General features: G+C 47.8%; 5 protein-coding genes across 5 annotated transcripts; 3 read left to right on the forward strand and 2 right to left on the reverse strand.

Moving 5' to 3' along the window:
- Positions 1–392: 392 nt before the first annotated feature.
- LTR64_008419 (uncharacterized protein) lies at positions 393–2,937 on the reverse strand (the record flags this gene model as incomplete). The annotated part of the gene is made up of 2 exons (XM_064902733.1): positions 393–2,377; positions 2,661–2,937. 2 exons carry the CDS (start codon positions 2,935–2,937, stop codon positions 393–395), a joined length of 2,262 nt encoding a protein of 753 aa, XP_064750872.1.
- Positions 2,938–3,316: 379 nt separating this feature from the next.
- Positions 3,317–4,260, forward strand: NIT3 (Omega-amidase nit3; the record flags this gene model as incomplete). The annotated part of the gene is made up of 2 exons (XM_064902734.1): positions 3,317–3,371; positions 3,422–4,260. The coding sequence occupies 2 exons, from the start codon at positions 3,317–3,319 to the stop codon at positions 4,258–4,260; spliced, it is 894 nt and encodes a 297-aa protein (XP_064750873.1).
- Positions 4,261–6,540: 2,280 nt separating this feature from the next.
- On the forward strand, positions 6,541–7,780 carry LTR64_008421 (uncharacterized protein; the record flags this gene model as incomplete). Its single annotated transcript, XM_064902735.1, has 2 exons — positions 6,541–7,605; positions 7,766–7,780. 2 exons carry the CDS (start codon positions 6,541–6,543, stop codon positions 7,778–7,780), a joined length of 1,080 nt encoding a protein of 359 aa, XP_064750874.1.
- Positions 7,781–8,647: 867 nt separating this feature from the next.
- Positions 8,648–9,772, forward strand: LTR64_008422 (uncharacterized protein; the record flags this gene model as incomplete). The annotated part of the gene is made up of 1 exon (XM_064902736.1): positions 8,648–9,772. One exon carries the CDS (start codon positions 8,648–8,650, stop codon positions 9,770–9,772), a length of 1,125 nt encoding a protein of 374 aa, XP_064750875.1.
- A 689-nt stretch (positions 9,773–10,461) lies between these two features.
- On the reverse strand, positions 10,462–11,667 carry LTR64_008423 (uncharacterized protein; the record flags this gene model as incomplete). The annotated part of the gene is made up of 2 exons (XM_064902737.1): positions 10,462–11,397; positions 11,446–11,667. 2 exons carry the CDS (start codon positions 11,665–11,667, stop codon positions 10,462–10,464), a joined length of 1,158 nt encoding a protein of 385 aa, XP_064750876.1.
- Between the last annotated feature and the right edge of the window lie 1,234 nt (positions 11,668–12,901).

The raw sequence follows: 12,901 nt of genomic DNA on the forward strand, positions 1-12,901 counted from the left end.
GCAACAATATCATAAAGAGGATACGTCGTACAAAGTGTGAAGAGCACTTGGAGCGCTGCCGCATGGTGAAGCTGTCTGTTCGTGGAGGCGTGCTTCGAGATCTGCTGAAGTACGATGCACGCTGAAATGGAGCTGCAATAATTGCACCAAATGCTGGAGCAAGCGCACATAGACCGACCCAGGCTGGCTGGTAACGATAGTGCTTGGATGACAGAGCGCCAAGTAGCTGTGGTAATGTTAGCCACATCTTAAGTCCAGGAATCACAACTCACCGATAGAACCAGGCTGTACTGTGCATATATCCAACCTGTGTATAATGCCAGAACGATAAAACCTGGTTGAAGTATCATCTTGCAGCTGAGTTTTACACCAGCCGCGACTTCTTGGCCCCACTAGTATGGTCCAGTCGAGTCAAGATGCATTTTGACCTCGCCTCGGGTGACCCGACTGAAGCCGCCTTGTTGTCCACTCAGATCTGCTAGTGTCCGACGAAATGCTGTCTCACGTGTCTCTGGTACTATGATGTTCAAAAACAGACACAGCAGTAGTACGAACATGCAGATCCAAAACCCCCAAGACGTAGTTGCACCAGAGTGCACAATCGAGGCGCCAACCATGAAACCAATACTGATTGGCCCAATAGTACACCATGAGACAAATCCGAGCCACATACCCATACCACCTCCGTGCTGTCGTACATCCAACGGATCAACATCCTCAGAGTCAGCCAATTGACTTCGCAGGGAGGCGCCGAAACAGTCTAAAAGTACTGCCCTTAGGTTGATGTAGGACAGTCCGAGTGCTAGTCCCGAACCAGCTCTTGAGATGAGTAATAAGCATTTGTAAGTCATGGTGGAAGGATCGCGGAATCCGGCGACGGCCAGACCCTGCGGCACTTGAAGCACCAACGTGATCAGCAGGGCAAATATAGAATAAGGCTTGCGTCCGTGCAGTAATGGAAGAGGCCAGCAAGCAAGACTCGTAAGAGCCAAACCAGCGTACATGACCACATTCCCGAGTATGGTGTAGTGTCCAAAGTCAGCTAGAGCATATTGCATTGCAGGGACCTGACCATCATAAACCCCGAACAAAAAGGCTATGCAGGCAGTATCCATGCATGCAACGAATGCTGTGAAGCGCTTGCGTGAGTTTGGCCATTGTCGAGCGATGACGGGATGTGGAGTCGTGTCATACACATCGAAGGATTGCCCTTGGTGATAGACATCGACATACGACCGCTTTCTCAGATCGATCTCAGGAGGTTGCAAACTATTTGGCGGAAGGTCGATGGCCAGACTGGATGTCGAGTGAATACCAAAAATGTTCGAGAAGTGACGTTCGTGCCCGGTCATCACTTTTCTTGGCTTGAGATGCTCGTCTGCCAATACGGCATTCCAGTCCGTGACTTCCATGTCGTTGATTTGTGCTTTGGGACTGGCAAACTCTTCGGCTCGCAACGGCTCCTCAAATCTTCGAAGTGATACAGTCCCTGGTGAGGATGCAAGGTCTTCATCGGAAGTCGACTCGTGAGTGATGACGAAAGGCGCAGGTGCAATGCTAGGTTTCCGCCACCTATGGTGCTTGGAAGAAGATTGCCTCGCAGGGACCACTGGATAAGATTCTTGGAAGTGCACCCTGGGCTGTAGCAGCCTGTCTTCCGGTGACCTGTTGACAAGCTCCGTGGTTGTCTTGGGCTCGAAAGGCAAAGCTGGTAGTTTTGGAGGATCGTCGGTGATAGCAATAGCTGATTCCGCGAATTCAGTAATTGACTCATGCCTGCTCTCTGGACAGACCCAATCGTGCAGACGCTCTTGTATGTTGTGAAGTTTTGGTTCATAATTCCCACAAGCCGACCTTGGCAACCAGACGTCGCGGTCGGAACTCGTCGAATCAGGTAGGGTGAGTTGAGGCAGGGCAAGAGTGGCCTTGACAATAGGTAAGCTGGTAACTGATCTCACGCCCCGAGTGGTCAGTAGAGGAGGGCTCAATGACCTGGCAAGCTTGACAGGGTGCAGAACTATGTCTTCTGAGTCATCTTGAGTGCTAGCCGTCGTTGGCTTCTGTTGGACTTGGTTCTCTCTATCATCTTGGGAGACAGCAGCTTCAGCCAGGCGAGCGGCCTCATGAAGCAGAGACTCGAGTTGAGCGATTGAAGCACGGAGAGTGGACTTTGCCGTGCTACTGAATGAATCAGGTCCTACTCTGTCGACTGGCTTATCTTCACTGTGACCGACCGAGGAGGCACTTGGCAGACGCGGCGCTTCCTTGGTATTGATTCGACGAAGAGTTTGAATAGGTTGAGAGGGACGTCGTGGTAAATTGTCGGATTGCACGTTACCTGACCTGGTTCCTGGAGTCTGGTCGTCGCTGGTCGAGTCTGCAGTAGGACATGATAACTTTTGTGAAAGATGTACGATCTTAGGTATGCGAAGGTGAACAAATGTCTTAGGGTCAGACATGAGGATCGGACTAGGTCAGTCTAAGGCTGAGAGAAAGACGAAAGTTGGATGAGAAAAATGTGCTGTTAGGACGTTCGGAGGTCTCCATCAAGTTGTAGCCCAAGTCGTGAAAACGCTTTCTTTGAGGGAAGGCGCGAACCACAAATAGCGCATCGCCATTGCCAGCAGTAAAAATGTGGGACAACGGGCAAGCTTAGACACGTCGCTCGTTGATGTCGTTGATCTGTTTCTGCATGTATTCTCGGTGTTTCTCGTCTTCACGTTTCTGGCGCAATCTTTGCTCGGCCTCTAAGAAGTCCGTCCTCTTCTGTGCTTCGCTGCGCAGACGTCCGTCGCTCTTACCACTGTTCTCAATTCTCCCTGCGACATCCATAAACACTGCACTGCCGAGGAACAAGGTCAACGTGAGTTTAATCTGACCTTTCGGAGTATACGGGAAGCTTGAGAGCAATTTACGGGCAATCCTCTCCCCAACCATTACGCACAGATGTACCCGATTTGTTGGTCATGTACTGCGTGATGAGGCAGAGCAAAATGAGTAGAATAAAAGAAGGTGAAGTTGAAAAAAGAAAGAATTGAGGTCTGGGCTTCAGATTACCCCCCACTCTCCGCCTGGAGCTATGGCCTAATTGAGCGTTTGGGGGTGGAAGCCGCCTGGGAAGATGACATCAGATGCCTATCAAGCCTTTGCAATCAATCGAGCTTCACTCATCCTAAGACTGTTCGCGATGTCCATGTACAGCTTTCTGTACAGACCAAGTTCACATCTTCCTTTACAGTCGAGTGTCTTCGTGAAAAGTCTGTCTGCCTGGATCAACCCGAAACCGACAGTCTCGTTCAAGACATCAACCAGAACAATGTCTTCACTGCTGAAAAAGAATTTCAAACTCGGCTGCATTCAGCTTGCGGCAGGTTGGTAGCCTCCAGATGGTATAGCTTCATGCTGATGGTATTCTTCGCAGGTAGCGATAAACAGAAGAACCTGTCTCATGCACGAGAGAAGATCCTCGAAGCCGCCAAAGCTGGTGCACAAGTGATTGTTCTGCCAGAGTGCTTCAATTCTCCTTACGGCTGCCAGTACTTCCCAGACTATGCCGAACCTATCGAACCCTCTCCTCCAAAGAAAGAGGACGCTCCGTCATGGCATATGTTATCCGAAGCAGCGGCAGAAACCAAGACATACATTGTGGGTGCAAGTATCCCAGAGTTGGAACCAGACACGAAAAAGTACTATAACACTGCCTTTGTCTTCGATCTAGAAGGAAAGCTGCTAGCTACACACAGAAAGATCCACTTGTTCGACATCGATATTCCAGGCAAGATCGAGTTCCACGAGAGCGACGTGCTTTCACCTGGAAACAAAATCACTATCGTCGATCTCCCAGAATACGGCAAGATCGCACTTGCTATCTGCTACGATGTGCGCTTCCCTGAATTGGCCATGATAGCTGCAAGAAAAGGCGCTTTCCTGCTTGTTTATCCAGGTGCTTTCAATACCACAACCGGTCCTATGCACTGGTCCTTGTTGGTAAGAGCTCGCGCTGTGGACAACCAGGTCTATGTCGCAATGTGCAGTCCTGCTCAGGATATGGATGCCACGTACCATGCTTGGGGTCACTCCATGATCGTGGATCCGAACGCTGATATTATGGATGAGATGCAAGAGAAAGAAGGTATCATTTATGCCGACATCGACGGTGCTAGAATCGACGAGGTCAGAAAGGGTATTCCGGTCTATCAGCAGAGAAGATTCGATGTCTATCCGGATGTTAGTGCTGGAAAGGTTCGATTTGAAGAGTAAACCTGGACCGCCCATCACTCTTCATGGGAGACCCCAGGTAGAGTTTTTACCGGAGATCTCGCCATTCCGGTATTCGATCTTTGTATAGAGTACTACTAGTGCACGCGGTCGTGTCAACAAATCGAGTTTCTCTAGCAGAGCTTATGTGCACGTCTGAGGCTTACTGAGCGTGATGCAGCATGCTGTGTGGTTCCACGAAGTTCGATCGAATGCACCTACGTCTTTGGCAAAGCTGGCATGCAAGCTATGGTCGCACAACTTGTCTTGCTCCAACAGGTCAACCCAATATCAGTCCCGACTTGGAAGCTGACAATCTTGGTCATGAGTCATTTTTGTGTTTGATGCAGATTCGAGACGAATACAATCAGCACTCCTTCTTGGTCGACATCCTTGTCCTAGGAGGAAGGAAGGCATTCGAAGTCAAGGGGCACAAGATTGGCGAGACACTACGGACCATTCTTGAAAATCCAGCAAGACAGAAACTGATCTGGGATGTGCGTTAGGACTCATGCTCCACGAACGTTAATACTGGCATCAAGTTACAGGGTATTTTTGACCTCCAAATCATGTACATGCTCACATATGATTATCCGCCCTCACTCCGTCCAGATTCGAGGAAACTATTCCAATTGTGTCTGAGATCTAGGTGTAGTCGCTCTCGCTCGATGGAGGGCTAATAAGAGAATTGGTCTTGCAAACCAGACTGTCTGGAAGACACATGCAATCGCACCAAAACACTTGGGATGCGCTCGTTAATGCGGGATTTCCCGAGCCCATTCATGCACGTAACGCAGCACGATCGTTCTAGGAGGACATGCAAAGGGTTCACAAATAGGATCAAGGCAGGAATCCAACGATATGGCGCAGGACTGAGTAGTGGCGGTCCTCAGGAAGTGGGACTACCTTCGTCTCCGCGGTTATTGCGGAGACGAACTATGGAAGCCACGACTGATGCGTATTGGTGAGCCCTTTGTGAAGAAGAGGCCGAGAAGCGCATTGAATGAGTATGAGGACGACTAGGAAAGTTGCGAGTAGTACGTAATTCGTACGATTGTGATCTAGAGACCGACTCGCAGTATTATTAACATTAGTACTACATGTGTCATGTTGGGTAAATGAATCCTCCGAGTTCTGTGATCGCGTCCTTTGAGCGGAAAGTGTGGCATACAGTGACCGACATGAATTAGCCGAACGGTCTGCTTCCCTCACCAAAATCGTGCTTCTTTAACTTTGATTATCTCAACGAATACGTACTGAATAGTAGTAAGATTAATACTAAATAATAGCTTATCGTCTATATTACTTATCAAGTAAGTTATAGATCTACTGATAGAGATCTCGTAGATAAGTAATAGATAGAAGAAAACGCCCTCTAAATAAAGTGTATAATTAAGCTTCGGAAGAACAATATCTTTAGATCTTACTCTTATACTCGGTTACTATACTATCTATCTATATTATTAACTAACTTTCTATATATAATATAGGGAGCTTTAGTCGCTCTATCGAATGGTATAGATAAAGTAAGTACTTGACGCCTAGATTATCGAGATAGGTAAAGTTGAAGAAGCACGATTTTGGTAAGGCAAGCAGACCGTTCGGCTAATTCATGTCTCTTACTGTACACACATCCCGATTTTCGCCAAGGATCAAGTGCCTATCTTACGTATTCTGCTCTCTTTCATATTCGCAGCACGCCCATCCTTTGACTGATCGCGCTTGTCTTGCTACAAAATCCTCTTGCACAAATCTGGGTCATCAGGCTGTCTGTCAGGTTTGCGGACGCCTTTGCCATACTGAAAGGCCATGAAGGTACTTTTGCCGACTAAGCACGGGTGTGCTGCATGAAAGCCGAATGTTCCTTGCAGCTGGCGGATCAGGAACGAGTCGCCGCGACTGCAACTGCCTCTATCGCCTACCTACAATTTCTGTGATATGATAATGGAGGGCTCCTGCTAAGCTGATCGCCTGAGCACAAATTCAGATAAGCATGCGCCTTTGTCCCTCAATCGTAAATTGAGTAATATCTGTCAACTCTTTATCATGCTGTAGCGCCTCGATCGATATTCGCACGAAAACAGCAATTTCAATGGTGAGATGTGGGGCGAAGCTCTCGTTGCACAAGAATAAGGCTGATGATTTACTCGTCCTTTCCGCAGAATTTGGCTCATGAAGTCACCTTATTTATTCTCGACGCCTTAAGTGGTGCTACAGGAAGGGATTCCATGCCAATGATTACAACCTCATGCTTCGGGTCGTACTGACACTAGATCATTCAATATGTCAGGAGCACCATACGCTTACCGTCTCATTGGCATTCGAAGTCCAACAATCCGCCTTGTGAGGATTACGGGTCGGCGAGAAGATGGTAGTGTACTCCTTCAGCTTGAGTATTTTCCTCTCGCCGATGTGATCGGCAGGTACATCGCCATATCCTACACCTGGGGCCCAGACGACAAAATTCGACGAGTATGGATCGGTACAAAGTATGTTGTCATTCGCGAGAACATATGGCAGTTTCTGCTACATTGTGCTCAGCATCAACACATTGTCAGTGATGGTTGGTTATGGATCGATTCTATATGCATCAATCAGAACAACACTGCAGAGAAGAACAGGCAAGTTCAACTGATGGGTCGTATCTTTTCGGGTGCTGCTTACGTTTTGATCTGGCTTAGTTCGTCCAGTCAGCGTAATCTGAAATTATTGGAGGATGCCTGTACATCTGCGACGCAGAATGACAATCGTACAAAAGTTCAGAGCTCAGACCATAGATATGAATCAGAAATCACGTGGTCATGGCAAGAATGGAGAAGCTTCGTTAAATCGGACGATGAGTCTAGAATGGCTGACTGGTGGAGACCTTACGTGGACGATGTGAAGGACGTACTCTACAATGAGTACTGGCATCGTTTATGGATCGCTCAAGAGGTCAAATTGGCACAATCAGCAAAAGTCATATTCGGGACCATGACGTTGGATATACAGCAACTCGAATCAATTAATCTTCTGTATGAGACGTTAAGAGACGAGCAACGTTCCGTTGATGAGCAATATTACAGATTCAGCAGAAGCAAGACTCCGGCAACTAACATCGTCTCACAGCATCCTTTACTTTGTCGCGGAGCGCCGTCCTTACCTAAATTTCTCTACATCTATCGGAATCAGCAGTGTGCTGACCCAAGAGACAAGGTCTATGGTCTACTGGGTCTCGCTGGCATAGATGGGACTTTTGCGATCGACTATCGATGCGCTAAGGAGAACCTGTTTATGCAGGTCCTGAACCACATGGGATCTCAACCTCACAGCACTGCTGATCCAGTAGAATTCCAGGACATCGAACTGGTACGTCTGCTGTGTCGAGCATTAAAGATAACCCCTGACTCTTTGTCCCAATGGGCAACGTCGTCAGGCAACACTCCTTTAAGTCGAGCTACCACGAAAGTAGACTACGAGCTTACCCTAAGACTATCATGTCGCCTTGTTCCGTGTAAGATCAATACAGCATCTGGCGGAGTAGTAACGCTTCGTGGTTCAGATATTCAATGCGAGGATAGTAGTACATTGCGGGAATTCACAATTGACCTCCCTTCCAAGCCGACAATCCCCTCAGACGATCTGCTGGTATGTTACTATGGCCACATCAATCTTAACATCGTTCTGGAATATACTAGCGACAGGATGAGCATCATCTGCTTCACACCTAGAGAGGAATTTACCTTCAAGCCGGGAGAACTAAGACAACCATGGCTTGCTCATTCTGACAACGAGCAGAACAGCCATACGACGAAAGCACTGACTATGCTGACACTGCCACAAAAGATATCAGCAAGCCTGACAGAACGTCTTACACGCTTGCGCTCGAGTTGGGACGAACTCAACAGGCTCTATGTCCCGTGTTCATCATTGGAACTTGCACACATTGACAGCATGCAACCCGCTGGAGCTGACCAGGTCAATGACAATGGTTTTTGACATCCTTTGGTAATACGATTGGCTGCTGAATTGCTCTACATACCCAATCAATCAATATTATCAGCATGCGACCACTGTATGCATGGGAGTAACCAATTCAAAGATCCCTATCTTACGTGGCAGTAACACGATCTCCCTTGGAAACATGAGATTGACGAACGTGTAAGTACTGTGAAGAAAGTAAGATAAGAACGACACGGGCTGAAATACGTGGTGTCCACATTCGCGCGAGTCCAGCCTCACCCCCGCTCAATTACTACATCTTTTGGGAGGATGTGCACCTCGGTAGCTCACGAAGCTTCGATTTGAGTTCGATTTTAAGTTTAGCAATGGCTTAGTACTTAACATCGACTCGTTGCCACCCCTCACTGCTGGTACGCAAGGAGAGCAATTGTCGCATACAGCTCCTACAATGTCGTTCCAGGGCGTCCATCTTTGCGGTTCCCTCCCCTTCGAGTCAGCACAAGAGAGCTTCGAGCAGATTGGCAGCGCACTTGGTGACTATCTGTACCGCCTGCCGGACGGCGAGACCAACGATGGTCGGCAAATATGGCTATTGTGTCAATCTGGACTTTTCGAAGGCGGTAGACCTGAGCTGATGCATCCTGACCTGAAAGTTATGTTTTCACACCTAGCGACAAAAGGCGCTTCTGATAAGGCGGCCCAGGCAGAGCAAGCTCTAGACTATGAAGCTATACTTCAGGACTTTCAGCCAAATTACGATACTTGGGCGATCGAGTCGTACAGAATCTTCAAGCAGCTAAAAGAGTCTGGCAAACTTGCTCAACATCTCAAATTCCAGGTTAGCGTTCCCACACCATTAGCTGTTGTGACTCTCCTGATCGCTGTAAACCATCGTTCTGCCATTGAGCCAATCTACACCCGTAAATTGAGAGAGTGTATACTTCGTATGCAAGCTGAGATCCCTCATCAAGATCTTGCAATCCAGTGGGACTGTGCAGCGGAAATCGCGATGATCGAAAATGTTCCTGGATATGCTGGGATGTTGCCAGAATTCTTTGTCCCTCACTTCGAGAAAGGAGCTGATGTCCAAGCAGAGGCTGTCACGCGCATGATCGACCTTGCAAGTTGGATTGATGCCGATGTTGAGCTTGGGTACCATCTCTGCTATGGCGATCTCGGACATCAGCCATTCAAGCAAGCGACCGATGTCTCTGTGCTAGCGGATGTAATTGAGACGTTATGCTCTAACATCGATCGCTCGTTGGAGTTCGTGCATATTCCTGTGCCACTGAACGAGGTCAAGACGTATCTACAGCCACTGACGCCTCGAGCACTAAAGATGCTTACAGAGAGAAAGACTCATTTGTTTCTTGGATTGGTGAACGGTAATCGTGAGCAGGAGGTTCATGAAGCTATTGAGGTTGCACGAAAATTATTCGTCAATATACCTGCTTCTGAACAGTTAAGATGGGGCATCGCCAGTCAGTGCGGAATAGGGAGAACACCAAAGGAAGAAGCGGAGGGTGTTGTGAACATTACGAGAAGACTGGCTGAGCCTGTTGTAATGACTTGAACCAATATCGAGTCAGGAAGGCACCGATGGTGCCGAGGAGGCAATTACAGCTTGCTAATCCAAGTGTCGTAGCAGTTTGGCAGTATCTTTAAGTATCTGAGCACTGTTCGACGCTTTTGCACGTCGTGGTGGTATTAGATGCACTTTTGAGTCCTCTAAATCTGTCCAAGCCATGTACCATTTCGTGCAACAAATCTTTTCATTTACTGGATTTACCATGAAGCTTGACAATGCCATATTGTCTGTTGTCACTCGTCGTGGATTCTAGAATTTCGGTTAAGAATGTTGCGACCCTTTTGGATTCTTTCCCAGGATGTCAACACTTGACAAAAATTTAGCTATTGGAGGCGAAGTGTTGACGAGTAGGTATTGAGCCAGACCATCAGGATGGGCATCCGGACTCCTGGATCATTGACCGTTTATGCCTTTAGTCATGAGCAAAATGTCACGTTGTCGTTGAAGGCGGGAAGCGCGTGTATTGGCAGAGTACAGGATCGACTATGTTGATGAGATGGTAACGTAGGCCACGAGTTGCTCAGTCTCATCGCGCCGCTTAGATATACAGTTCCTGTTGCTTTCTGCTATCGTACGATTAAGATAAAGGGGGACTTCATGTACCCAAGTTGTTGGCGACGTTGTGCCAGAGCTCGAGATAATCCACTGGAGCTGTCAAGGTGTCTTTGCTGATTTCAAACGTCGGGATACTGATCGTCGAAATCCTTGTCGCCGCTAAGTAATTTGTCAATGTTCAGCCTCACGCTCCAACGAATATTTCGTGTATAGGCTCTGTCCGTATGTTGATCATCCTCAGGATTGATCTCGCTATCGCCAATATTTGACCCAGCAGGCCTATAGTGGTCGAAGAGTTGCGGCAACACGCTGATACAAGTATGTCGCTGGTGACCATTGTTGCCCTCACACCAGTCTCGTAAAGAGAGGTCGAAGGCATCATCGAGACGTTCCAATCCAAGATCATTCAGAATTCTGCGAGCGCCGGTTCTAGACACGGCATATGCAAGGGAACAGGTACCCTGGCGAGCACCATAGGCCACTGCTCTGGTGTGAGAAGGTAGAGAACGGAGAGGTGATTCAGCTTTGATGTCGTATGACTTCTGGTACTCCACCTGGGGCACGCTAAGATCGTCGTAGTGCAAGATGACTGAATTTTGATCATCAATTGGGAGTTCCATGCCACAGTGTCCCAGCCACAAGACATCCCAACCGTCCCCGAACGGTGATGAACTCGGCACATGACTAGTGTCAACCGTAGATAGTGCTCGCCTCCCCTGGTCACGATGACGCAGGAGGTCATCTGTCGACAATGCAAAGTCTTGTAACAACGATTTGAGTCGAATATCCCAATCAACATCGTCCTCTAGTATCAGCGCACTAGTCCAGTTCTTCTCGACCACATGGGAGATTGCATTCATGTGAGCTCGCCAGGTGCCGATCCAGGGAGGTACCTCATCGTGTCGATGACCTGTTGGTAACACTTTTGATTGAATTGATGACCGCGACACACCATTGATGAAATCTACCTTGATGTCGGAAACCGCAGTTTGTAATACCAGACCGTCGCGATGGTCTGTTCTTTCTCGTAAATTGATTGCGACAATACGTTCGAACTATAACATGTTAGAGCAGTAAAATCCAGATAACAGCATTATACGTACACCAAGAGTGGAATTTCTGACATCGTTCAGTGAGCGCTGTCTGGCTGCAGATACTGTCACTCCAGCCCTCCACCTTTGACCGCCTGAACGACTCCCAATTAGAGCAGGATTGCGGAAGAGTTGAAGGAGTAAAATGAGGCTGAGGAAGGCAGCAAAAGCAACCACGCCGTTTCGAATTGGCTTTGTGAGAAGCTGTCGGAGCCAGGTCGATGACGGACTCATTACGTTGAGCTACAAATAGTAACGATGGAAGGGCTTCATGTTATCATGAATGAATTTCCTCCAAATACAAGGCTGTGGTAAGATGGGAATATCGTTGATTGCGACCCGCGAGGTTTGTAAGGGGAGCGAACGTGTTCAAAAGGAACCTGGTCCGAGCAGGGCGATCGGTGGCAACACCGCAAGCAAGAGCCATGCCAGGAGGGATGCAGCAGCAGTACCAGGCTCCACAAGAGGTACACTCGCAGTCGATTCCGCTGCCTCCATATGATCATCAGCCAGCGTACAAGCATACATATGATCATCAGCCAGCGTACAAGCATACATATGCTCGGCAACCAGTCGAAATGCCTGGCGAGCAGGCAAGATACAGCAAAAGACCTTGATGTAGATGATATCACGTCAGCGATAGCGCGCACCTAATGGATGAATGTTAGTTTAGAGATACTTCATCTTAATATCTTTCATTCCTCTTCTTCTTCTCGAGGTGCGTCAAATTCTGGCATTCACGACTTCGCGTGATTTTCACTTATGGCAATGCTTGGGCAGTACATGCAGAAAAGCCGCCTCTTGATACAGCTTCGGGGTCGATCTATCAGGAGAACTGTCGATTAATTTACCATTTCATTCTCTTTGATGTAAGGAGTGACTCCACGCAATTTATGATGCGGCCTCATACAATATGGGTGACCTGCAGTCGCCGAGACTTTCATACTGGTTCTGTGATGAGCTTCGAAGCCGCTCAATATACTTAGTATTCGGTGGTAAGACTTATTACATCACCGACGAATTTGTGAATGCTTTACAGCTTGATCGAGGCGGCCTTGACGGAATTGAGCCGTTCGGGGGAAGTGAATATATCGCAACCGTTTGCACCCTGGCAATGCGGTATCAGACTGTTCAAGGCAAGCAAGGGATAATTATGCACGCCGACTAAGTGATCGCCTATACAACAATCACTTTCTCTATCTAATTTACCACTGACTGATTTTTCCTTACCATTGTTGCAGTCTACCACAACACGTGACTATAGGTAGAATAGACAAAGAAAAAACGACTGCTAATATCGTAGTGTGTAAAATAGTATATCTTCAGCGATAACGATAAGGGTTTTAAATGTACCAGACTGGGCGATGCAATGGTGTAGTTCTGTGTTACTCTCTATTGCAGTACAAATTTGATGTGGTTGTGGAGCTGCTCGCAAAGTCTCTGACAGCAGAACTTGTTAAGCGAGTAT

The sequence above is a fragment of the Lithohypha guttulata genome, assembly GCF_036872675.1.
Source record: "Lithohypha guttulata strain CCFEE 5908 chromosome Unknown scaffold_9, whole genome shotgun sequence".
Lineage (NCBI taxonomy): Eukaryota > Fungi > Ascomycota > Eurotiomycetes > Chaetothyriales > Trichomeriaceae > Lithohypha > Lithohypha guttulata.